The following is a 25,685-nucleotide window of genomic DNA, read 5'->3' on the forward strand; positions in this document are numbered from 1 at the left end:
ATGGAATTTATGCTTGCTTTAATGATTTAAAAAAATATTTATTTGCAAGAAAGACTAGAACAAATTCCCCAGAGAGGAAAACAAAAATAACAAAACAGCCACCATTTTCACACTGAACTGATGACAGGTGTCAAGATGAGGTAAATGTTTTTTGGAGAAAAAAAAAAGGCACAATTTACAAATCAACCGTGCCAAGTAAATTCACATTAATAATTATAATACAAAATAATAATCATAATGGCATTAGAAAAAATAAGCAACAAAAAATACAGACCGATTGTATAATACAAGGCATCACCCTGCCTGTGTTCCACCCTCTTCCGAGGGTGGAACATGTCGAAGCCTTAAGTCCCACACCCTTGTTTCTCTCACAAGTCCTGGGTGTGTTAGGTTAGTTAACAGTTTATACATGGAGCAGGTATGCTGAAGGTGGCACACCAAACCACCAACACTGTAGCAACGTCACCGAAAGCACCTATCTGACCACCAAGCAGGATACACACAGTTTGGAGGGGCCGATGCAGTCGTCGTGGCAGAAGGCCCCGCAGCCCTGGCACATGATCATGGCCTTAAGGCGGCAGGAGCACTTGAGGGCCACCTCCTCAGCGGCGCTGTCTGCAAACGCCTGGATGCTGAGCGTGGCGCTCTGGCTGGCACTGTGGCGCTGACGCAGCTGTAGGACACCATCGGCGATGCTCCTCGAGAAGCCGCTGCCGTCTACCACAGACACGTTGGCCGTGTAGCTGAAGCCGGGGGCCGACACACCGCTGCCCCCGCCCTGCTTGGGCAGCTTACCGTAGAGCTGGAAAGGGAGGGAGGAGATCGAAGAGGAGGATGAAGATGAAGAGGGGGAGGTGGAAGAGTATTGAGCTTTGCTTTGCGCCTCCTTCTTAGCCATGCGGGCTAAAGACATCTCCATGTTCAGCAGTCCCTCCATAGCCCCACCTCCTCCAGTCAGGTAATCGTCCATAGAGTTCACTGCCTCCTTTTTGGTGACCACCACACCTGGCCCACCACCTACCATGGGGCCAGAGGGGGAGGTTTTGACAAGAGCTTGACAAGAGGGCCGGGAGGAAACCTCGCTCTTCACGTTGGGTGCAGGCGAGAGCTGCTGTTGGTGCGGGGGGTGGGGTTTGGAAGGGTGCCAGTTTATCTTGACAGTGGGGACCACCTCAGAGGGGCAGAGGTCGGGGGTGGCCCGGGGCTGAGCAATGTTGTTGTGGTGCCTCTCTGGAGACTCTCTGATAACGGCCGACTCTTGGGAGTTCCGTCTGGAGGAAGAGGATGAAGAGAGGGATGTGATGACGGGCACAGCCCCAAGGGGCACAGAGCCACCTGGCTGCTGGGACAGATACTGCTGCATGGCTGTGGCCCGAGAGGAGGCCTCCTCCAGCAGGCAGGCCATGCGGGAGGGCACTGTGCCCAGGGGAGAGGACCCGAAGCTCCGGCTTGCTCCAGGGGAGCCTCCTCGGCCAACAGGGGACTTCTGCTGGTTCTGAGAGGACAACTCAGGGACCAGGGACTCCCCCGTATGGGCCTCTGTGGGACCCCTGAAGCGAAGGCCCGGAGACCTGGTCTGTTGCTGCCAGTTGAGCTGGGACTGGGGGGCTGGCTGGGGCCCCCCTGGCAGGCGGTTGATCTCTAGCTTGCTGGATGAGTGCGTCTGCGGCAGGACTTTCTCCATCGGGAGGCTGCCTTGAAGCAGCTGGGTGACCAGAGGATTGTTGGCCTCCACTGTGGACACAGGCCGGGCCGAACTAGGGAGCCTCTTGGAGCCAGCGGTGGGGTGCATGGGAGAAGGCTTCAGCCCCAGCCTACAGTTCTCCTCAGCCGAGCCCCGGCTGGACGCTTTGTAGTCATCCATTGGGTCCGTTTTGTGCCCCCTCTGGGTTTGAGAGTGTGGCGCAGCGAGAGTCTGTTGGTCTGGGTGGGGAGTGCATTCAGGCTGCGGCTGCTTTTGGCCTGGCTGTATGAGACTCTGGCTGGGCAGGCCGTTGGGGAAGCAGGGCTGGATGACCGTTTGGCTGTGGCCATGGTGGTTGGACACGTGAGTCTGGATGACCGGCTGCTGGATCTGCTGTAGAGGGGGGCTGCAGATCACAGGCTGGCCGTGGGCCTGTTGAGACAACCTTTGGAGGTGCTGGATGTTGCCGTTGCGCTGAGCAGGCAGGCGGTGGCTCCACATGCTCAGGTGGGGCTCCTCCTCCTGGCTCTCGTTCTCGCAGTCGGAGGCCGTCTCCGTGGAATCGCTGTGATGCCCTGCTTCGTCCTCTCTGACTGAAGGTGGGAGACGAGGGAGGGAGGCTGTATCTCTCCCCCTCTCCGAGGGCTGTGAATGCTTTTCGCTCTGGCTGTGGCCCTCTCTTGCTGGGGTGGGGGGGTTCTCTTGTGGCCCCACGTGGTGGGAACCATGTTGGATGACACCCCCTCCTCCCCCAGCCAGGGACCTGATCACATCCACACCCTGGACCCCAAACCTGGGCAGAGAATCTGGTATGGAGGTGGGCGCCAGGGGACCATTTTTGGTCATTGTCCTGTCACAGTCGTCCCCCTCGCCCCGCCCTCGGAGGTGGCTGGACACCGACTCAGGCTCCAGCAGCGCTGCCTTGTCCGAGAGTCCGTTGGAGGTGCCTTTGATTGGTGGTGGTGTTGTCCCCTCTTCCCCACTCAGCTCCCCTTGTCGCTCCTCCTGGGTGGTTGGGGATGGAGTGGGGGTCTGCGGGGGCTCGGAGAAGGACAGGGAGGGGTTGGAAGAGGTGGACAGGGAGGGGGATGAGGCAGCTGTGTTGGGGGTGGGGGTAGAGGGCTCTAATTTGGACTGCTGTAGTTGTGTTCCAGGCGGATGAGAGCCCGCAGGCGATCCCTGCTCCTCCACGTCTCCTGCTCCTCCGGGCTCGACGGGTCCTGGGTGCTCTCGCGTTCGTCTTCCACTGCTGCGATCCTGTAGCCCAGCACCAGCCCTGCCCCCGCCCGGCCCTGGTCCGTCCCCAGTGGCTGCAACAGCAGCAGCGGCCTCGCGCTGGGCCCGGGCCTGCTGGGCGCGGGCTTTGATGTCCGCCAGGGTGCGCGCCCCCGTCCCTGAGCGCCGCGAGCCCTCGCCGGGGGGCACGATGCGGGGACAGATCTGGTAGGTTGGCGGCCCTTTGACCCAGGGCGGTTTGATTCGGGAGAGTTGAATCTGGAGGGACACAGACAAGGAGAGCATATCAAACATGGATTTTACAAAGGCCATATAACAGACATTCGCATCCATTGCTTGGCTAAGAATCCCACACCGAAACCCAGTCAATCATCACTAATGATTTACCATCTTCAGAGAAGGAAGTTGGTTTTTGGCAACGTGGTTTGACATTTTTGGTGGAGACAATTCACAATAATCAAACTTACTTTACAGATTGTGGATTCCAGGTTGTCAGAAATTGAGTGCCTGCTACTGCACTACTACAGCCACAATAAAGGGTTACAATTACAAATGGTGACCTCATACCCGGATAGGTGGGACCTTGGGCTCCTCTGCTGTCGGCTGCGGCTTTTCCTTGTGAACCCCGTCGATTGTGGTACGAAAGGACTGACGATCTTCCATTCGCGGCCTCTTTTCGGGGAAGCTGCAGAAGGCCTGGGGCTCGTCTGGCCTCCTCTTCTGCTCCTTGGCAGCCTGGGCGGAGGTGGCGATGATGGGGGCGGGGCTGGCTGCAGGGCTGCTCTCCCGGCTGCTGGTGGTTGTGCCCCCCGTGACTGAGGTGACCATGGAGGCCCCGTCGTCCAGTGGATCAGCGGTGGCAGCGGCCGTGGAGGAAGAAGAGGACGAGGAGGAAGAATCCAAGCCGGCGGTGAACCCCCCCTGTCTCTCTGAGTTGGAGGAGGGAGATGAGGAAGGGGAGGAGGACGAGGAGGAGGAGGAGGAAGACGAGGAGGAGGGAGAGGAGGTTGAGGCGACGGCAGGTGCAGGCTCTTCAGGGAGCAGGCGGGCGGTGACTTCAGGCTCATCGGAGGCGGTGATAGATACAGGGCTGGGACTGGGGGTCGGGGTCAGGGTGGGCACAGGCATGGTCACAGGCAGGAGCACAGGGGAAGGGCAGGGCACGGGCTCTAGGGAGGCACACTGGGCCGGGTCCTCCAGTTCACAGTCGGCCTGTAACACCACCTCTCCTCCCTGCACCGTGGTGGCCTCTGGGACGGGCAAGGGGACAGAGGCAACAGAAGCTGCATCTAAAGTGAGCGTGCCTTCCAGCTGCTTGGAGGACTGCAGGGTAGGGGAGTTGGTCTTACAGAGGGTGCGTTGCGCCCTGCGTCTCAAGTCTGCCCGCGTTCGCCGTCTCATCCTGCCATCACGCCTCCGCCTGCCCACACTGCGGCGCTTGGGCGTTCCCGCCGCCACCAAGGCCACCTTGCTGTCCAGAACGCTGGTGGCAGCATCGGCCGCTTCGCTCATCGTCAACTTCAGAGACTCTTCTCGGGTCAGGCCAGACCTGCAGCAAAATAACATTAGTATAAAGAGTATATACACTGTTATGCAGTGGAAATAATCAAGTCAATCAAGTCAAATGGTCCATGGAATAAAAGGGAGCTTAAAAAAATAACAGCCGATGTTGTGGCTGTGGATGTTCAGAAGACTTACTTTTGACCGTGGTACTCCTCAAAGAACTTCTCCTTCCATGCCTCCACTTTCTTCTCTTTCTCCATCTCCTGGCGGAATCGCACCTGCATCTCATGGGTGAACTCCCCTGAGCAGGTCAAACAATATTAGATTAACATATAGATAACTGGCTATAGCGTTTTATATAATAACTTAATGTATTGACTGATTCTGTTTCCCCTGGTATTTGCATGGTATTTAGTAGGAAGCTATGTGATAGCATCAATGGGTACTTTCTGATACTGAATACCCAAGAGACAGTAATTCATGGGTTATTATTGTACACCATGTTATTTCTAGAAAAATACCTGGCAATTTCTGTAGAGTAAAATAAATTGCTAGCGAATTAACTCCTGAAAGGAAAGAGTTCCCCACCTGTGTAGCCAGTCACTAACCCCTAGTCACGTGTTATCAGTGGGCCTTTATACCAACCATAGTATATAATTAAGTAGGTAGGTACTAACCCTCAGCAAGCCTTTCCTTCCAGCTCTGGGAGGCGTGAGTGAAGAATTCATTGTTGAGAGCCGAGTTACTGAGGCGAGCCAGACCATCAGGTCCAACCTGGAGAAGACAGACAGGACATACTGGGTTACATTCACAGACAACATGGCACAGAAATGATGACACATTATGGGCTGGACTAAAAAGGCACACTCCAATGGAGAATCTCCATTGATAAATCTTTTTAGTCCAAGGAAAGGTTTAACCTGGGTCCGGGAATCTGTCCTCGAGTTATACAGTGTAAGTAGGAAGTTTACATACACTTAGACTGGAGTCATTGAAACTTATTTTTCAACCACTCCACAAATTTCTTGTTAACAAACTATAGTATTGGCAAGTCAGTTAGGACATCTACTTTGTGCATGACACAAGTAATGTTAACAGAGATTATTTCACTTATAATTCACTGTATCACAGTCAACACTCAGTTGACTGTGCCTTTAAACAGTTCGGAAAATTCTAGAAAATGTCATGGCTTTAGAAGCTTCTGATAGGTTAATTGACATAATTTGAGTCAACTGGAGGTGTACCTGTGGATGTAGTTCAAGGCCTACCTTCAAACTCAGTACCTCTTTGCTTGACATCATGGGAAAAGCAAAAGAAATCAGGCAAGTCCTCAGAAAAAAAATTGTAGACCTCCACAAGTCTGGTTCATCCTTGGGAGCAATTTCCAAACGCCTGAAGGTACCACGTTCATCTGTACAAACAATAGTACGCAAGTATAAACACCATGGGACCACGCAGCCGTCATACAGCTCAGGAAGGAGACGCGTTCTGTCTCCTCGAGATGAACGTACTTTGGTGTGAAAAGTGCAAATCAACCCCAGAACAGCAGCAAAATACCTTGTGAAGATGCTGAAGGAAACAGGTACAAAAGTATCTACATCCACAGTAAAATGAGTCCTATATTGATATAACCTGAAAGGCCGCTCAGCAAGGAAGAAGCCACTGCTCCAAAACCGCCATAAAAAAGCCAGACTGCGGTTTGCAACTGAACATGGGGACAAAGATCGTACTTTTTGGAGAAATGTCCTCTGGTCTGATGAAACAAAAATAGAACTGTTTGGCCATTATGACCATTGTTATCTTTGGAGGAAAAAGGGGGGTGATTGCAAGCCGAAGAACACCATCCCAATCAGCAAGGGACGAGCAGCATCATGTTGTGGTGCTTTGCTGCAGGAGGGACTGGTGCACTTCAAAACAGATGGCATCATGAGGGAGGAAAATTATGTGGATCAGTCAGGAAGTTAGAGCTTGGTTGCAAATGGGTCTTCCAAATAGACAATGACCCCAAGCATACTTCCAAAGTTGTGGCAAAATGGCTTAAGGACAAACATTTGTGGGCAGAACTGAAAAGGCATGTGCAAGCAAGGAGGCCTACATACCTGACTCAGTTACACCAGCTGTGTCAGGAGGAATGGGCCAAAATTCACCTAACTTGTTGTGGGAAGCTTGTGGAAGGCTACCCGAAACATTTGACCCAAGTTAAACAATTTAAAAGGCAATGCTACTAAATATTAAGTGTGTATGTAAAATTCTGACCCACTGAGAATGTGATGAAAGAAATAAAAGTTGAAATAAATCACTCTACTATTATTCTGACATTTCACATTCTTAACATAAAGTGGTGATCCTAACTGACCTAAAACAGGGAATTTTTACTAGGATTAAATGTCAGGAATTGTGAAAAACTTAGTTTAAATGTATTTGGCTAAGGTGTATGTAAACTTCCGACTTCAACTGTAAATGATGACTAGGATCATAAATTATGAGCAAGCTCCCTCACCTGACGGTCAACCTCAGGGAGGAGCTGCAGGAGTTGCTGTTGGGAGTGGGCTGGGAAGGCAGAGAAGGTGCGCATGTTGATGAGAGCCCTGATGTTGGTGTTGACCAGGATAGAGCCGGGCGTTTCAAAGTCCACCTCCACCCCGCCTCGGCTCCTCTTCATGGGCCCTGCAGGCATACACAACCACAGGCCCGCAAGTGGCTAATGCTATCCAATGGATATGATTTAAAACTCATTCATTCAACTAACAGCAAGCACAGCATGGCCGTTCCATTGCAAGCCAACAACTCCAGTTAAGATCCATCAACACAGTCATTCAGGCATTTAGTTAAGCAGCCAACACAATCACAACAGCTATCAGTCAGTGAGCGGTTAAGTATGTCCTGGCCGGGTAGCCAGTGTTGGGATAGCTAGCCGACCCTGGCATTCAGTTAGAAACCTGCAATGCACTGCTGTTTAGTTAGCATTAGTGACCAATGCAACCCTGACAATGATAGCGACCAGCGTACTGTTGGTTAGCTACCAAATCACCCTGTCAGTCTGGGATTGACCCAAAGTCCAGGTTTGACGCTTATTCGTAGACAGCTGGCCTGTGTAGAAACTGAGACATACATCTAATAGTTCTACAGATAGTACACAATGTCCAGATTATGTTCTTTGACCTCTTCATTTGTGACAGCTAAATTCATAAGATATACAGATTTGTCAAGTTGTTTACAGTTCAGGTTCCATCAGGTATATTTCTTTGCCAAAGGTGTCCTGAACAATGATGAAAGGAAAATAAACTGGGTTACAACTGGGAGAGTAAGGGGTTGGTGTTTTAGGGTTTACTGGAGGGAGGTTGGTTGGGTTGGTGGGTCTTATTATACCCGGGTCTAACCCCTGTACCTGAGTGGTAGCCACGCAAGCTCTTGAAGTGCTGGGGGCGTTTCCAGCTAGCCAGCTCGGGGCGGGCACGGAGCGTGGGGCCTGGACTCCCCCTAGAGTCTTCCCTGCGCCTCCCCGCTGCTCCTGAGGGGGAGAGGTGGGGGGGAGGGGGAGCCTGGTGAGACACTCCGGTCACGTGGTTGAGGGGGGACTTACGAGCGGGAAGGCGAGGGTGGGCAGGTCAGGCAGACAAGCCAAAAGGGGAGGCAGCAGAGCCCATAGCACGGGGTGGGGGGGATTGGGACAGGTGAGCAATACAGACAAAGCAAAGGGAGCAGTTACCCAGTCCCACATTAACACAGAGAGAGGAGAGTGGGGGGTAGGGTGGAGCAGAAATCTCAGAAAGAGCTCCCCCACCTCATAGATAGCACTTGGGTTTACTGGGCAGCTAAATGTAAGGCGGGAGGGAAGGACTGATATGAGACTGGAATTTCCAGGTGCACACAAAAAGAAGCAGGGAGGACAGAAGTTGCACTCAGACAATGAGTGGCTAGGAGGGTTATTCTGCACGCAGAGACTGACAGACAATCAGCCACAAGAGGGGAGGGTTTCAGGGGATCCTCAGAATGAGAGAAAGACTCTGGGTGTACGAGGAGCACAGTCAAAACTGCACACAGGTCACATTTCAGTCAACACGACACCTGCAGGAACACTAGCCATTCCTACACTTTCTTCCCATAGATAGCACTAAAACTGTTTTTTAGGCCACTCATGTTTTTGTTACCCAGAGCTTACTGAGAAACTTAGAGGTTACAGCCTAAGAATGCTGCTGCAAAAGTAAATAGGCAACACATGAATACAAATACTGGCAAAGCAGTAGAGGCCCATGCTGGGTGAGAAATGGTCCAAGCCCACTGTAGGAATATGACTCAGAGGTGTCTGTGTGTGTAATGCTACAAATTCCGCAACATTTTTTTGCCCAGGAAGAGGTGTGTGGGCATAGCGAGATGGGGTTAGGGTAGCAAAGGGGTTAGCAGAGAGAAGTGCTCACCTGACGGGACGTGTTCACCATTGACCTTGAGTGGAGTGAGGACCACTCGCGGCATCATCACAGCCTTCTTCCTCTGTCTGCTCGACTGCAGGGAAGGAGAAACGGACATGGTGAGAGGTAATAGAATGCTAAGGTTATCACTAAGCCAGACAAAGGCGATCTGCAATCATTTCCTATGCATGTAGTACTCATAAAAACCTCTTTCGACTCGACCTACGCACAACCACCTATAATATCCCTATTGAGCAACAGTACACATACAGACAGCCCAGGTTGAGGGGGTAAAGTGTACCTGTCTGGATCGACTTAGTCGGGTCTGTGCCTGGGCCTCAGAGCGCACCTGTCCAGAGACTCCAGATCTACTCAGCCTGGTCTGGGGCTCTGTGGAGCAGGATGCACTGGACGAGCTCTCATCTATGGACGCTGTGAGGAGTAGAGGGGGCTATGGTCAGACACCAAATGGTTCTCTTTACTGGGTTCCAAATGGTTTAGTCGATGATAAATGGTCCATGGACCACAAACACTGACAATAAGGTTTTTCACACTGCACATGTTTTGGTTTCCGTTATCACAATTGGCGGGGTTTATCATCTAGCACTTTTCAGCCATGTACTCAGATAAAGAGGAGCTCACCCAAATAAAATATTTGTTTAAAAAAAAGAAAAAAAAAAAAGAGAAAGATTTATGCCATGGTTTGGCAGTTTCATGTGCACCCGTAACCACAGCAACAATCACATCCTAAAAATAAGAAAAAATGTCTCTGGTTTGCAGTTGTTTAAAAACACTTCAATTTATTCTATCATAGGCATGCTCTTTCCACCTTTATCACGACACATATTCCTGTGTTGTTTTCAAAGTGCCTTTGAACAGGGCAGTCAGAGAGATTTAATAGTGATGTGTTAGATGTGAGTGCTTAATAAAGACCAGTGATGTAGTGGAATAAACAAACGGTGGATAAACTGTAAAAAGGAGGTTGATAAGATGGGCGGTGAGTAATGTAAACTTCAACAATGTTAATTTACAGTGGAAGCAAAAAAACAAATAAAAAGGGCATTTACTCTCCACCAAATGATCACTGATGAAAGCATGTGGTGAGCACAACCACACACCATCGTTCTCTCCACTGGCTGCAGCTGTTTCCATGGAGTCACAGCTCTCTTGCTCCGCACCTTCCGTTGGCCCTGCTGTTGCTGTGTTAGCAGTAGCCAGTGTGCTGGCTTCGGCTGTCTCCGCCTCCTTCGAACTCTTGGTCCACTGCAGAGCGTTCTTCTGCAGAGGGACAGTCAGAAGAGAGATTGCTATCACAAACATGCGTGTGTATTCCAGATATGGGTTTGTATGAGGTTTATTAGGGGTAGGGATAAGAGGTACGTGCGTGTTTGAGATATGGGTGTGTGGATTGGGCTGGTTCCATACCTTCAAGGTAAACAGACTCATCCTGCCAGGAAGCTTAAAGAAGATGCTGTTTTTTACTCTGTCCCCCCTCACCTGGGAATGCAGCATGGTCACCAGACAGGCCAGAGGGGCTGTGCCACTGGTGGACAGAGAGAGAGAGACAGGGTGGGGTGATGGAGAAAGAGTGGGGAGAAGATGACTGTGAGAAGCAGAACAATACCTATGGTATGCAAAGAGACAGCTAAACATAAAATGGAAATATTGTCCCTTTGTTCTTGTGCCATCTTACCTTCTGTTTTTGTTGAGCATATTGTGGATCAGGCCAGGTAGAGATCATGGAAGAATTGTGAAAAATGTGAGTCAAAGTTGAAACATTCCTTTCTCATGGATATTCTCATTACATATTGACTTATTTTACATAAAACATGAGCAATTCCATTCTTGGTTTTGTTGCTGGTATACATTACCATAAAGATGGGCTTTAAAAGGTATAATGGGAGATTCTGGCATTTAAGCCCTTGTTCTACAGTTTAAGTTTAAATGAGTTTAAATGTATTTGGCTGAAGTGTTTCAATTCCTGACCTTTATCCCTAGTAAAAATTCCCTATCTTAGGTCAGTTAGGATCACCACTTTATTTTAAGAATGTGAAATGTCAGAATAATAGTAGAGAGAATGATTTATTTCAAATTGTATTTCTCAGTGGGTCAGAAGTCTACATACACTCAATTAGTATTTGGTAGCATTGCCTTTAAATTGTTTAACTTGGGTCAAACGTTTCAGGTAGCCTTCCACAAGATTCCCACAATAAGTTGGGGGAATTTTGGGCCATTCCCCTGACACAGCTGGTGTAACTGAGTCAGGTTTGTAGGCCTCCTTGATCATTCGCTTTTTCAGTTCTGCCCACAAATTTTCTATGGGATTGAGTTCAGGGCATTATGATGGCCGTTCCAATATCTTGTCTTTGTTGTCCTTAGACCATTTTGTCACAACTTTGGAAGTATGCTTGGGGTCATTGTCCATTCGGAAGGCCCATTTGGAAGACCCACGCTTTAACTTCCTGACTGATGTCTTGAGATGTTGCTTCAATATATCACCAAAATGTTCCTCCCTCATGATGCCATCTATTTTGTGAAGTGCACTAGTCCCTCCTGCAGCAAAGCACCCCCAAAACATGATACTGCCACCCCCGTATTCACGGTTGAGATGGTGTTCTTCGGCTTGCAAGCATGCCCCTTTTTCCTCCAAACATAATATGGTCATTATGGCCAAACAGTTCTATTTTTGTTTCATCGGACCAGAGGGCATTTCTCCAAAAAGTATGATCTTTGTCCCAGTGTGCAGTTGCAAACCGTAGTCTGTTTTTTTTTTTAATGGCGGTTTTGGAGCAGTGGCTTCTTCCTTGCTGAGTGGCCTTTCAGGTTGTGTCGATATAGGACTCGTTTTACTGTGGATATAGATACTTTTGTACCTGTTTCCTCCAGCATCTTCACAAGGTCCTTTGCTGCTGTTCTGGGATTGATTTGCACTTTTCACACCAAAGTACGTTCATCTCGAGGAGACAGAACGCGTCTCCTTCCTGATCTGTATGACGGCTGTGTGGTCCCATGGTGTTTATACTTGCGTACTATTGTTTGTACAGATGAACGTGGTACCTTCATGCGTTTGGAAATTGCTCCCAAGAATGAACTACACTTGTGGAGATCAGCTCTTGGCTGATTTATTTAGATTTTCCAATGATGTCAAGCAAAGAGACACTGAGTTTGAAGGTAGGCCTTGAAATTCATCCACAGGTACACCTCCAATTGACTCAAATTATGTCAATTAGCCTATCAGAAGCTTCTAAAGCCACAACATCATTTTCTAGAATTTTCCAAGCTGTTTAAAGCCACAGTCAACTTAGTGTATGTAAACTTCTGACCCACTGGAATTGAGATACAGTGAATTATAAGTGAAATAATCTGTCTGTAAACAATTGTTGGAAAAATCACTTGTCATGCACAAAGTAGATGTCCTAACCTACTTGCCGAAACTATAGTTTGTTAACAAGAAATTTGTGGAGTGGTTGAAAAACAAGTTAATGACTCCAACCCAAGTGTATATAAACTTCCGACTTCAACCGTACTTACCCAGAATCAGATGAAATTGTGGATACCATTTGTATGTCTATGCGTGCAGTATGCTACTGTAGCATTGCTATTGTACCTGCAGACTTCCAGTCAATGCGCTAACACAAGTTAGCAGTAGTTTTGCAAGCCAATGCTAACTTCCTTCATACTGCCCGCAGAGACATAAAATGGCAGTTCATCTGACTCTGGTAAGTGGTAGAACAAGGGCTTAAATGCCAGAATATCGCCCTTCCATTAAATGTGTGTGTGGTGGTTGTTTACCTCATTTCCTTGAGCCCCTTGGTCTGAATAACATGCAGGATCTGCTTGGGCGTCATGGGGGCATCAGAGAAGTTCTCTAGAACCTGGAAAGAAAAGTCAGTCATGAACATGTTATAGCCCATACAGATACAATTTAAGATATACCTACAACTATACCATACATCCAGTAAGTGAATACAGCAGCTTCAGAAATATCTGGTGAAAAAAGGCAACAAAATGTGAATTCCATACCTTATGAATGGAAGATTCACAAAAGGCAATGTATTAAACTAGCGTCCATTTATTAAAATGTTTCAAAATGCCCGAGTTAACCACTCAAGCTTCGTCAGCAGAAGGCATGTGGCTTTAATATCCACTAAGACAGTGAAATAGCACAACACACAATACACCCACAACTAGGTCTATCCCTCTAGGAGAACCAATTCATATAAACATACAATAACAATTTAAATAAGTGATAAAAAATAAAGTGGGTAAATGCTGATTGCCAGCTGTGGTGAAAAAAGTAATGCTCACTATACTTTCAAAGCATTTTTACGCAAAAGGTGGGTAAACACACACGCAAAATAAAAAGGTGCGTAAACAATGTTTATCCTCCACTACACCACTAATTCTAATAAAGTGACATCACTACATAGCCTAGCAGCATTTGTGGTTTTAAGTGCCACCTCCACTCCCTTAAAAATACAGTGAATTATTGATTAATTTCCATTAATAAGACCAGAGATAGGTGCTTGAGGTTGTGCGATCAATCCAGAGCCTCTCAGTGTGTCGTCATGACAGGATGCATGAGAAGGAACAACACATAATACAGACTGGGTAGTAGAGCGCTGCTTCAAATTAACCCAAGGACTCGCGTGCAGGAAATTGGAAGAAGAGGAAAGGGTATTTTGGTCAGGGAGACCAGCAGACAAAGCCGACTCCAAGCACACAACACAGGCACACACACTAAAGATGCACATCACAATCGAGCAACAGTATGCACCATGATTCGGTGAGGCGTTGATTACAGAATACCAAGACATGTGGCATTCAATGTAACAATTATGTTGTCCTTGTCCCTGCAGAAAAAGGAAACTGAAAACAGTCTCTGATGAACTCAAAAGGCCAGATGGTGGATAAGCTAAACCTATCAGGGTTCTCTGGAATCTGTGGAGAAAAGAACCTGCCCAGTCATGCATGGAGAAAACCCATCACACACCACTACCAAACTCCTGATTAATGCCAAGGCAGATAGATTATTTTGACTTACTGAAGATAGGCCTATTGAAAATGATAAACTAGCCTACAGACTGTGCTTATGGTTGTCTAGGCAACATGACATTGTTGGTAATAGTATGAAAAGTGTCTTGAAGGTTCTCCTTTTTTGTATGTGGTGTTATGCAACCCTAAATGGATTTGTTCCATATGGTGGTGTGGGTGCAGTCGAAGCGTGTTCCTCTATCTCGTTGAAGATACAATTTCACACCGGCCCATCCCCATTTATCTGAATGTGTGAGCGTGCAAACTAGGTATGCGTGTTTCTCACTGGCGGTTCTCAAACCACGCTTGAAAGTCTGTATTTTTGTTTACATCTCTTATCACTAAATCGGTCTGTTATTCCTGTATGCCCCAGAGAATAATGAGTAGCTAGCATGGCCTAGCACAAGTTTCGGAACACACTAAACTCACCTCAGCCTATGAATATTGTTTAGGCTCCCCAAAAGCTAGCCTAGCCAAAACATTCGCACCACAAGGATCTGCAGTGACATATGGGCTTCGGTTATAAATACATGCATTCCCCACACAGTGAAAACCAAAAATGGCACTGAGCTATGTAGCGCTGCCGCGGCGTGCAAGGATGCTGATAGGCAGAGAACAGAAAAGTAGGGTCTGGCAACGGAATAGAGCCCCACCCTAAGATTTAAGTAACTTCCACGCCCATATTAGAAATGAGAAATTAGCCGAAGTTGAGCTATAATGCATCTGCAGTATGCATGCATAATATAAAACATGGTAGGCTTTATAGCTATGTGTACTGAATAAAATGTGTCATGAACTGCATCCAGTTCTAAATCCTCAAGAAACACCAATGATACTGCTATGCAACACAGCCTCATCTGGCAGTTGAGTCGCAGAAGAGGGGTCTGCCTACCATTTAAATTAATGGACTGTTGCCGAATGCAGACCATTTACAACAGTAAATGGGCACTATGTGTTAGGGTTTTGCATAACTACACAATGTAGGTGCCTGATTATCCTACTCAGCATCAAGACACAGCTCTGACTGGCAACCTCATGACATTCCCAATAGCATATCCCTTTTACACACAATTTTAATCCAAGTACTCTCTGATACAATATAAATAATGTAATCTACCTCATATAGCAGACCTGTATATTTAGACCACTCTACAAAGCATAGAGAATCGGGTGTCTGTCTTGTTGCGGAAGAAACCATAATGGAAAACTGAATTACAATAAAATGTTGCAATGGTCATTGAAGAAAGCCAAAAGAGGACTTGCATTACACAAGAACACAGACATGATTTGTATACCATTGGGTAGTAACGTTAGCTGGAAGCCTACAAGAAACTTCTTAGCTGTCTTATTTATCAATATGGCTAAATAAAAACTTGACATACATACATACACCAGCTTAGCTATCCAATAACCATTATGATAGCTGCATAAAGACAACTGTATCCAACTTTGAATGGTTGTAGCTGGCTACCACCTAGATAACATTAGCTAAGGCTTGGGGTGGTATTCCCCTGACCCTTGCTCTGACCATTACCAGAGGGACCTGTCTAAATGTGTTAAAATAAGAGCAGATAGTGTAATTAACGTTAGCTTGAGTGGATAACTCTGAAATAGTTATTTGTTTACATGTTCAGTGAATGGTGGTACCACTGGTAGTCTGGCTAATTTACCAATACAGTGGGTTATGCTAACTCGCTAGCTAGCAAACAAAGGGTCAAACTGGAAGGCAGACGTACCCGTATGTTAGCTATGCTCCTGTCAACAATGAGCGTTAGCTTAGATACAACCAGAGCCATCTAAATACACGACTCTGCTACAACCACACTTGGAATGACTAACGTTAATCATATGAATAATAAGAGTATTTCGTTATCAGGGGCTCAGTGCATTTACTCATTTCACTGTTAACATGCTGGCGATTTAGCTAAATTAATTTAGGAGATTAACCGAGCACTCCCTGCTAGCTAACGTGCAGTGCCAACAAGACAGCCCAGGCTCCGACTAATATTTGTTTGGTTGCTGAGTGTTCCTCTTCCCTGTCAGTACATTAGCTAGCTACTATATTACAACTAAAGATAGTATTACCATGCGAGCCGCCTCAGCCCACGTGCGTTCCTTCTTTCTCTTCTGTTTGTCCTTCATTTCCTCCCCTCTAGTAGCTAGCAGTTATCGGTTGCGCCTCCAGCAGCAGCTAGCTTTTTAGCAAGCTAAATACGGTCGGTGGATCAAGAAACCCCGAACTAGCAAGCTAACGTTAGCTGAACTGTTTCTCTCCGTTTCGCTAGCCTTCCCACCACGTAGTTGCTAGTTCTCTCTCTCGTCTGGTGCTCGGTAGGCACGCCTCTTGTTGTGCTAATTCATTTAGCTATATAAACTATTGTTGTTCTACGCTAGTGCACGGTAACGCGCCTAAAGGCTAGTAAGACGCTAGCTAGCTAATAAACACATACGGGGGGCGCCTCTCGTCTTGAAGCTACTACCACAGTTTCTAACCTAGAGGGCCCAACATCGCGATACTTCCCAAGACTCACTCCGTGGACTCAACGGACCAGACTGGGGTTTGGGAAGTGGACGATTCTTCCTTAAATGGTTAATTTTCTCGATTTCTGAAGGCACAACTTTAGATTCGAGCCAATGTCTTAAGTAGCTGATTGTGTTATAATTCCAACCTCAAACTGACACGTTTTAATTTTCGTCAAAAATGACTTTATATCGATGGACCGTTAGACCTGAAGACGTGTTTCTGCGCATGAGCTTAGCTAGCGTCGCATACTAAACCATATTGTTGTATTAATAGTGGTTCACGGCGAAGCTATTGCTTATCTCTCCTGTATTCTTTGATTTTATTTTTCTTGACATGGTCGAATAACTCAAGCATAAATGTGTAACTTTTTCTAAATTGGCACAAAGTAAGTGGCACAGAGTAATTTGCTAAAAAATAATGTCACAGATTGGCCTACAGGTGGTGCTGTTATAAGCAGTCTCACTTAACACACTCCAGCACAGTAGGTGGCGGCATGCAGACTAAACATTTGTTTGCTGACCGACATGTTGAATGAAGAAGTCTCACTGAAACCGAAGATAGAACAATGAGCCAGATGTTTCACTGTAAATCTGAAGCATCCAGTTGGCGTTTCCACTCACGACCAAATATGGTGATGAGAGGAAGCCCAGTGGCCTGCATTGGAGAAGATGGCGCCAGATGGATTTTGGCCGACATTCTGCAAATGTTCTCATCGATTAAACATTTGATCTCAATACAGTTTTCTATTCCCAAAACTAGAATATGCTACGAACAGAGTGAAACTACGTTTTGTAGACTTTACCCTTTGCCAAAGTTTTTTTTTAAATGGCATTGTCTAGAAGGAGTGCACGAGCGAATTGAGTTATTGCACAGGAGCACTTCAGACTAGGCTTCCCTAACGAAATATGCAAATACATGCTAGAACGCGCAAATAGGATCTCGCTTGCTCGTGCTTGGCTCTGCCTACCTCCTTGCCCACTATGATTAATTTGCTCGCATCGAAAAATAGGCTGTTGTCTATATTGGGTTAGTTATACAGACCTTTGCTTAACCTAGATAGAACAAGGGTTAGTGCTATACAGTTTTCTGTTCACAAAACTACAATCTGTTACGAAAAAAAAGTCAAAGGGTCACATCTACAAAACTTTGTGGACTCTGTTCGTAATCAGTGTTGGTTTAAATGGGAGCAAATGAAGCATAGTTGTCAGAACAAGCAAGGAGGTGGGCAGAGCCATGCACGAACTAGCGAAAAACGATTGGTGTGTTCTAGCATGTATTTGCATATTACCACTAGAGAAAGCCTTCTCTGTGAAGTGCGCATTCCTAGTAAACGATGAAACGGAAATATGCAAATACAATGCTTGTTCTGACAACTATGCTTCATTTGCTCCCATTTAAACCAACACGGGTAACTAACTGTCTTGGGTTAGTTATAAATATCTTTGCTTAAACCCTCATATCCGTCACCCCATTTGGCATAGCCCAATAATGGATTTAAGAAGCCTAACGTTACTCCTTATTATCCAAGGATCTTACAATTTCTGTTAAGAGGCGAATTGGCTGTCAGCCAAAACATCCAAATACTCCATCTAAACGTGAATCAATTCTCAATTGCGGTAAGGTTCTAAACTTAAAGCACTCTACTTTCATAACACATCAAAAATAATTTCACAAATGCAAAATATACCCTTTAACCGGTTTTAATAGTTGCAACCGACAGTATTTTTCAGTGACATCACGTTTGGGGTGTCTTCCGTTCACACTAATTAGCACAGGTAGTCGACTCTGTCTCCCGTCGGTTTTCCGTAAACAAGCGCTGTATCATGGAAATATGGCCATGTGGAAACCATAACGAAGTTGGAGAAAAGCAAAGGGATTGGTTAAGAGATGGCATCAGTCATCAGGAAATCAGATTTTACGTGTCCATTTAAATCCTTTGTAAATCCACTCCACAATGGCTTATCTACTTGAAACGTTTTAAGGTCATCAAAACCATTATCATGATGAACCATGTTAAGTTTTTGATAGCTTAAAAAAATAAGGAAACTATTAACAATTCACTTTTGTGACTATGTAACGCTAATACTTAAAATAATCATAAATAATATTATTTTCATGGACTAAATGTCAGATTCACTCCAAATCTGTTTTTTGGACTCATTACAATAGTCCCTAAAGAGTTTGAGAAAACAACATTGACGCATTCAAAGTTGGCCACACTATACCAGTTGATGCATATTAGCACATATGCTAAAATGTGCAAAATATACATAAATCGAATAAAAAACAAATTGGGAATTTACTAATAAAGGGATTGATCACAAGATGGCTGAGATATTGACAAATCAGATTTTCCATTTCCATTTAAAACACTGTAAATCCACTCCTCAGTGGTCTTTCAACTTGAAACTTGTCATGGACGTCCCTAAGATTGACCACACTGGTATTGATAAGAAAAAACAAGGAAACTATTAACTTATTTTTTGCATATGTAATGCTAATGCTCAAAATCATCTGCAATCCTCTTCTCCTTTAATTGTTTTGAGAAAAAAAATAGGTGCTGCATTCAAATATCTCCGCACTGTACCTATAGATGCGAGTTAGCACATAAGCCAATGCAAAAAATACTGGGCACAGACGTCATGTCAGTTCAACGTCTAGTTTTGATTTACATTCGGTTGAGCTTTCAACTAACGTGAAATGTCATTGGCTGGCCTGTAGGTTACAAGTTGTGTGAATAAAAAAAAAATGCCCTTACGTTGATTTTTTTGCAAATCCAATCAGTTTCCCACTTTGATTCAACGTCATCACATATATTGGGGGGGGGGGGGTTGAAATGACGTGTTAACAATGTTGATTCAACCAATTTTTGCCCAGTGAGTCACTTTGGAATGCAAGGCGGACAGAACACAACAGTGAGGTCAAGGGTCAAAACACTGCAGGAATGAAACACTAAACAACTCTCCCTACCCCCTCTCTCTCTCTAGTCACTCTACAAACCAACGCTAGTGGGAGAGAATTGACAGAGATCAAGCCATTGTGGCTCTGCTATCTGCAAAATTAGCCACAATCAGTGTTACACTTGGACTGAAATAGGTGCTGGTACTCATTCTGGGTGTCGGTACTGTTTATATTTAGGTGCAGAAGCTCCACAATACTTTTGAGCTAATATTCTCTAAGAGGAACAGGAGCTCAAGCAGTAGAACATTTTAGGTGCCGGTATTCAGCTCCAAGTTAAGCACGGGTCACAATGGCATCATGTAACCTGTCCATGGACGAACCTGGCAGAGATCAACCTGAAGGAAAACATGGAGAGGAAAAATCTGAGACCACCCCTGTGGGCACAGACGTCAATTCAATGTCTATTCCACGTTGGTTCAATGTTGTTTTATTGAAATGACATGGAAACAACTTTGATTCAACCAGCGTGTGTCCAGTGGGACATTCTGTTTTGAGATTTAAAAAAATCCAAGAATAAATACGATTTTTCTAGGCTACTATTTAATTACATAAAGACATAAGGGAGCATAATTATATTTACTACAGCGTTAAGAATAAAACCCTAGGGCTAGCCATATTTTTCATTGATGTTCCAGTACTCTAGTTTTCTTAGGGTGTGCAGTGCTGTTCAAATGACAGTGCCTTAACTGCCTATTTATTAGCGCACACAAAAATTGGGGTAAGGGGTGAATAAAATCATTTTGGTTATTATCAAACGAAAACGGATTATAGTCTGTAAAAAATAGAGTACTAGTCATTATGATTACCCATACCCCCAAATAAAGTCACACAGAGAACATCCACATGAATAAAAATAGGTACAATCTGTCATTTCAACAGCCTGATCCTGCCACATTGTTTGGTGAACTGAGGGATGGGGCTGGGGAAATGTAACCACACATTTTGCAGCTGGAGCTATGAATGCAAACCTTAACAGACAGTCTGTGAGATTGACATGATATAGTTTGAAGCTATTGGTACAAGACAAATGACAAAAGCAGTAGGCTATGCAACCTTACTCCACAATCAATGCAACCTAAATCCATGTTTCAAATAGTTCATCAATGAAGGAACTGTTTGAAACATGGATTAAGTTTACATTAGGATTTTTGGTCATCCTAAGACCTGACCAGAACCAGATAATGACCAGAACATCTGATGGAGATGAGCATCTTCTCCTCCTCGTCGTAAGTGAGTCCGCTACCTCCATCCTCCTCTCTTCTTATATAGTGTCATGATGTGGGACCCATATGGCCATCCTCTTGTTTTTTGGGCGTACAACACCTTCAATTTAACAGTTTTAATTTTCTACAGAAAAAGGAGTATATGCAATGATGTTATGGAATCATCTTTTTCTAAGTTTTAAAATATTGTCCCATGTCTTAAGGTTTAATATGAAGTATTGCATACTAGGTCGCAGTGTTGGTGAACCTTATTTAGTTGGCAACCTCTACAAAAGTTAGTCAAAAAGTGGTGTGTCTGACGTCACACTCCCATAATGCAAGCGCTCTGCAACTCCAGCGCCGCGGAGGAAAAACCCAGGCCCCGAAAATAATAAAACTTAAAAAAATTGGAAAAATAGTTTTACAAAACATCTGAGAGAAAAGGACCAAGAACCGAATCGTGAAAGTTTTAAAGGTACGTTTACGCCCATTTTTAACGGAAACGTCCCAAATATACGCCTGCCAGGCTGATAGTAAAAATCTAACGTTACTCATACCGATCAAATTCGGTGACATGAACTTGCTGAATTTCTTTAGCACTTTTCAAATAGTAGTGCAACATGTACATTTATTTTCATTACTTTATGTAATTAAGGAAAACATCACTGTTTTGTTAGCGCTCATCACATTTTCAGAATACAAACGTTTAAAAAAAATGTTTTTGAATGTTATCATCACGTCCTTATTTTCGTATTACGTTTCCCCATTCATTATTTTTCAATCATTGCTCATGATTTACACGAGTCCATTTATTGAGTTAAGTTAATTTACTTTGTGTTTTTAAGTTACTACGTGAATACGTTTTTGTGTGTTTTTGACTTCATATACATGCTGATCAGCGCGAGTTGATGATGAACCATATGTTCGTTGTAATAGACTTGATTCGTTTCCAAGTGAAACTCTCATACCTTGCTTTTCATTGTTCAGATCAGAGTGTCTTTTGTACAGTTGCCCCATCAAATGATGTGAAAAGGATAATTTTCTAATATAGAATACAAGGCTCATATCATGCCACCCCAGGTTTCACTTGATGAATATTGATCTGCAGCACTTGCACAATTAGCCTAACCATAGTAAATCTTCAACTTAAAAAGCCAAGTAATATTTTTTTTTAAATATTACGGTATTGCCAAAGTTAAAATAATGTAAAGTGCATCGCTTTGGATGGGTGCTATACATGGGGTGTGTCCGGCATCAGCTTGACCCTGGTAATTTCATCACACAACAACTGTAGGCTGATCTTAACCTTGTGCTTCTTTATAGGACTGTGGTCATGCAAAATTGCCACTCACGTTCAACCGGTCCTCTGGCTCGTGTGGCTGGATGAGACAGGGAGAAGAAGCACACAACTTTGGACCTTACCCAATAATTACCCTGCGGAGACACGCACACATACACACACAAAAACATAAAACTCACACAAGCTCAGGGATGCTCACACAGCCACAGCCTTAGCAGCTGAGTGAGTGACTCTGCTCTCTTTGCCCAGGCCCTATTGGGTTGCTATGGCAGCTGCTGCTGCAGAACCCCCCCATCTGATAAAAGCTCGTACTGGAAAGGGAGACAGGCGGACAGATCCTCACCTGGAGAGAATACGAAACACTCCACTAGCAGCATTCAGCAGCATTCAGCAGCATTCAACACCCTACTCTCCATTAACGGTGCAGCCAATGGTGTCAAGTTTGAAGGTCCTCTCTTAAAATACCCCATGAGTGTTTTGTCCGTCTGCTCATGCTTATGGCCCGTCGCCCTCTGCAGAAGACCCAGCGCCGTTACCTCTGCTAGAGCATGTTCCAACAGAAGGAGCACCTGAAGAGCCACCTGCAGGCCCACGACGCCAACAGGCAGGTGTTCCACTGCCAGGAGTGTGGCAAACAGTACAGCACTCAGTTGGGCTACCGGCGCCACCTGCTGGCCGCCCACGCCCCTGCCTCCAGCGCCACCATCCCTGGGGAGCTCCATTGCCAAGAGGGGGCGCCTGCCCTGCTGGAGCAGCTGGGGAGCCACACTGACAGGCTTCCGCCACTGGAGGTCACCGCCACCGTCAGGGAGAGGAAGTATTCGTGCGAGCGCTGCGACCGGCGCTTCTACACTCGCAAGGATGTGCGGCGTCACGCGGTGGTGCACACGGGCCGCCGTGACTTTCTGTGCCCGCGCTGCGCCCAGCGATTTGGTCGCAGGGACCATCTGACGCGCCACCTGAAGAAGAGCCACGTCCAGGAGCCCACAACCACCACCCCCACACCAGCCCCCACCACACCTGGGCCCGTAAAGGAAGAGCCAAGTCCGGTGCAATGCAGCATGGGACCCTCCTCCAAGGAGCATGTAGAGGCCTTCCCCATTGACATGTACAGCAGTTACCCCCTGCAGACCATTTCCAATCCAGGCATGGGCCACCAACACCACTCTCTCATGCAGGGCTCCCTGTCCACGGCCATGGGGGTGGGCCTCCACATGCCAGGCCCCTCTCCCCATCCCCACCACCACCTCCCCCAGCAGCAACAGCAGCCTTATGGCCACATGGCCAGGTATCAGCATGGATCTACCTCATATCCCCGCACTGACATGGAGAGCTTCCTAATGGACCTGCAGAGCGGGCTGCCCCCACACCTGACCACAGCCTCCTCCTCTACCTCCTCCTCCGCCTCCCCTCAGAGGGAAGTGCTTTCAGAAACCCAGGGTGGCCCAGTGGCTGGGGACCCCCACCTTCTGTCCAGGAGCCCCGCTCTCTCCTCAGCCGAGCTGTCGTGCGCTGCTAACATGGACTTGGGTCCTCTTCTGGGCTTCTTGCCGTTCAGCCTGCCTCCCTACAGTGCTCATATGAGTATGGGAGGTCTGGTGATGGGCTACCCGTCTACCTCCACCTCCACTGTGCCGCCCTCCTCCTCCAGCCCCCTACCCTATCAGGCCCCAGGAGGACTCACCTTCCTGCAGCCCCCACAACTTCACGCACCGCAGGTCCCCGGAGCCCACAACCACAACAACAACCAGCTACCTCAGGGGTTCAGCAATCCTGGAATGAGCACTTCCACCTCCCTATCTCGCTACTACCAGACCTTTCAACAGTGAGCAGCCTGATACCATGTGACCCCAGCACCAGGCCAAGGAACACTCCAAATATTCTTGAATAAAGCCTCCCATAAAGGACGAGTGTCTCGAAAGTCTTGAATATACGAGTGATACATATAGGCATCAAATGTGCTTGCATTTATTTTTTTTATGGGAAAAAAATGGGAATTGTATTTTTTTAATGATGCTAATTAAGCTTTCAGTAGCAATAGTTTTTGTTATGATGATGTTGAACACAAATAACCACTTCATCAGTATTACCTCATCCGATAATAAGAAACTTGAGCAGAAGGAGAATATAAAGTGTGTTTTAGCAACCAAAATGTTGTTTTATTGAAACCTGTTAGAAATAGGCCAAATGGTTGCACTTTGTTCAGAAAAGACCGCATAAGGTCTAAACAATGTGGACATAAGTGCTGCATGACACCTGCCACTCATCTTGTTTTCCAATAATGTTAGTCACTTGTATGACAATGGTCATGTTAGATATTTAACAGCAGCTTATGTAAAAGTGTACTTGTGTTATCATGTTCTGCTTATTTATACAAAAACTAGAGATGTTTGATTTTTAAATCCCTTTAAAGCAGTTTCCCAAACCTCTATACAGGACCCCCATTCCAATTATTTGGTATGTTCCAGACAGTATTAGCACACCTGATTCAAGTAATCAAGAGCTTGATTAATAGTTGACCAGTTCAATCAACTGTGCTTGTTCTGGAATATACCAAGTAAGTGGAATGGCAGGGGGTACTTGAGGAGAGGTTTGTCAAACACTGCTTTAGAGAGTGTTACTGAAATGGGTTTCATATTACTGCATATCATTGACTGTATCCTTTATTCAGTGAAATGTTGCACCGATGTCTTAAAAAAATGCTACTGTTGTGCCTCTTGGGTGTCTACTCTATTGACTGGGTTTAAGCACTTAAGACATTATGAAAGGATAGAATTGATGTCTTATGAAATGTTTTGTTCTTTTTACCTCAACAACATGCTCTCCTAGATGAAGAGATTAATACAGAACTCTGTCCTTTGGGGTTAGGGTATATCATTTTAATCTCTTTCCTAGTTACTTTGGCTCTAACTTGTGCTATTAGATCTAAAGTGAAAATGTAGATTTTCTTAATCAAATTGCTTGTTTTGTTTAGATACAACAGACAGTGACATTGATTGACCCATAAACTCTCTACCTCTACCTTATCCTATTACAGTACCCGTTTCTTTCTTTGCGTGGAGGTAACTGTTACGTAAAAATGAACAATCAGTACGGAATAACATCTCTCCTCCTTGAACATTGTTGTCTCTTTTACCAGTACTTATGTATTGTATCCTTTCCTGATATGTAGAGATCAGTTCCTCCACGCCCATGATGATTGTATATTTGTTGGCAGCGTTTTAGACAGACTACATTGCAGACGCCTGCCAAATCTCACAACACCTGGATAGGTGTTTTAACATATCACCTAACCACATCATATGATATAGCAATCTGAGGCCTGACTGCGCAGTCAATTAAGTAGCATGCAACCATTGGTTGATGCAATGCAACTGTCTGAAATGTAGTCAGCCTGGAACGCGTCCTTTGACTACCTCAGAAAAGAGCAACTTGTAATTGCAGAGAAAACATTTGTGTAGAGTTTATTTTTGTCAATTCAACGAACGCACACTTTATAGTAATAGATTTGTATTGAGGTTAGCTTAGCATATTGACGAAAGGATGTTATGCCCAATAGTTAAGTTCCCATCATATTGTATTGAATGAGGATTCCATTTAATTCAATTGCATTGTTGCCTGCAGTAAAATTAGCTGGAAGCGTTACTAGTATGCAGGCATCACATCCTCGTTAGCTCTTAGGACAAGGCTCTAGCTGTTTGTTCCATCACCCTATAGAAGAAGATACAAAACAAGAATTGCTGAACTGCTCTTATCATATTATCTTTGAAGCATTTTCTTATTGTATGAATGTAAACAATAAAGTACCTATTAGATTGGATTGGTTTCTCGT

The 25,685-nt window shown here is 45.6% G+C and overlaps 2 protein-coding genes across 7 annotated transcripts; one reads left to right on the top strand and one right to left on the bottom strand.

The window, feature by feature from the left end:
* Positions 1–17: 17 nt before the first annotated feature.
* On the bottom strand, positions 18–16,814 carry LOC110492280 (ASXL transcriptional regulator 1). Of its 6 annotated transcripts, XM_036947241.2 has the most exons (13): positions 15,952–16,814; positions 12,625–12,707; positions 10,526–10,528; positions 10,258–10,375; positions 9,951–10,110; positions 9,134–9,264; positions 8,842–8,926; positions 7,812–7,934; positions 6,924–7,090; positions 5,101–5,197; positions 4,619–4,724; positions 3,488–4,469; positions 18–3,178 (listed from the first exon to the last, which is right to left on the bottom strand). In XM_036947241.2, exons 1-13 carry the CDS (start codon positions 16,006–16,008, stop codon positions 476–478), a joined length of 4,815 nt encoding a protein of 1,604 aa, XP_036803136.2. In that variant the 5' UTR covers positions 16,009–16,814; the 3' UTR covers positions 18–475. The 6 variants fall into 6 exon arrangements, with proteins under 6 accessions (XP_036803136.2, XP_021422145.3, XP_021422143.3 ...); XM_021566470.3 differs by lacking the exon at positions 7,812–7,934; XM_021566468.3 differs by lacking the exons at positions 12,625–12,707; positions 15,952–16,814 and having other exon boundaries at positions 9,900–10,110; positions 10,526–10,642.
* Positions 16,815–20,851: 4,037 nt separating this feature from the next.
* LOC110492282 (zinc finger protein PLAGL2) lies at positions 20,852–25,676 on the top strand. The gene is made up of 2 exons (XM_021566472.3): positions 20,852–21,028; positions 21,877–25,676. The coding sequence occupies exon 2, from the start codon at positions 22,402–22,404 to the stop codon at positions 23,680–23,682; it is 1,281 nt and encodes a 426-aa protein (XP_021422147.2). The 5' UTR covers positions 20,852–21,028; positions 21,877–22,401; the 3' UTR covers positions 23,683–25,676.
* The last annotated feature ends 9 nt before the right edge of the window (positions 25,677–25,685 follow it).

The sequence above is a fragment of the Oncorhynchus mykiss genome, chromosome 16 (assembly GCF_057628025.1).
Source record: "Oncorhynchus mykiss isolate SJ-2025 chromosome 16, ASM5762802v1, whole genome shotgun sequence".
Taxonomy (NCBI): Eukaryota; Metazoa; Chordata; class Actinopteri; order Salmoniformes; family Salmonidae; genus Oncorhynchus; species Oncorhynchus mykiss.

Bases quoted from the DNA above. Each gene is read 5' to 3' on its own strand.
- LOC110492280 (XM_036947241.2), bottom strand. From the start codon at position 16,008: ATGAAGGACAAACAGAAGAGAAAGAAGGAACGCACGTGGGCTGAGGCG. The intron at 7,935-8,841 runs GTGAGCACTTCT...TCTCCCCCTCAG, and splicing joins TGGTGAACACGTCCCGTCAG to GAGCAGCGGGGAGGCGCAGG. The intron at 4,725-5,100 runs GTTAGTACCTAC...TGACCTGCTCAG, and splicing joins GAAGGAAAGGCTTGCTGAGG to GGGAGTTCACCCATGAGATG.
- LOC110492282 (XM_021566472.3), top strand. From the start codon at position 22,402: ATGTTCCAACAGAAGGAGCACCTGAAGAGCCACCTGCAGGCCCACGAC.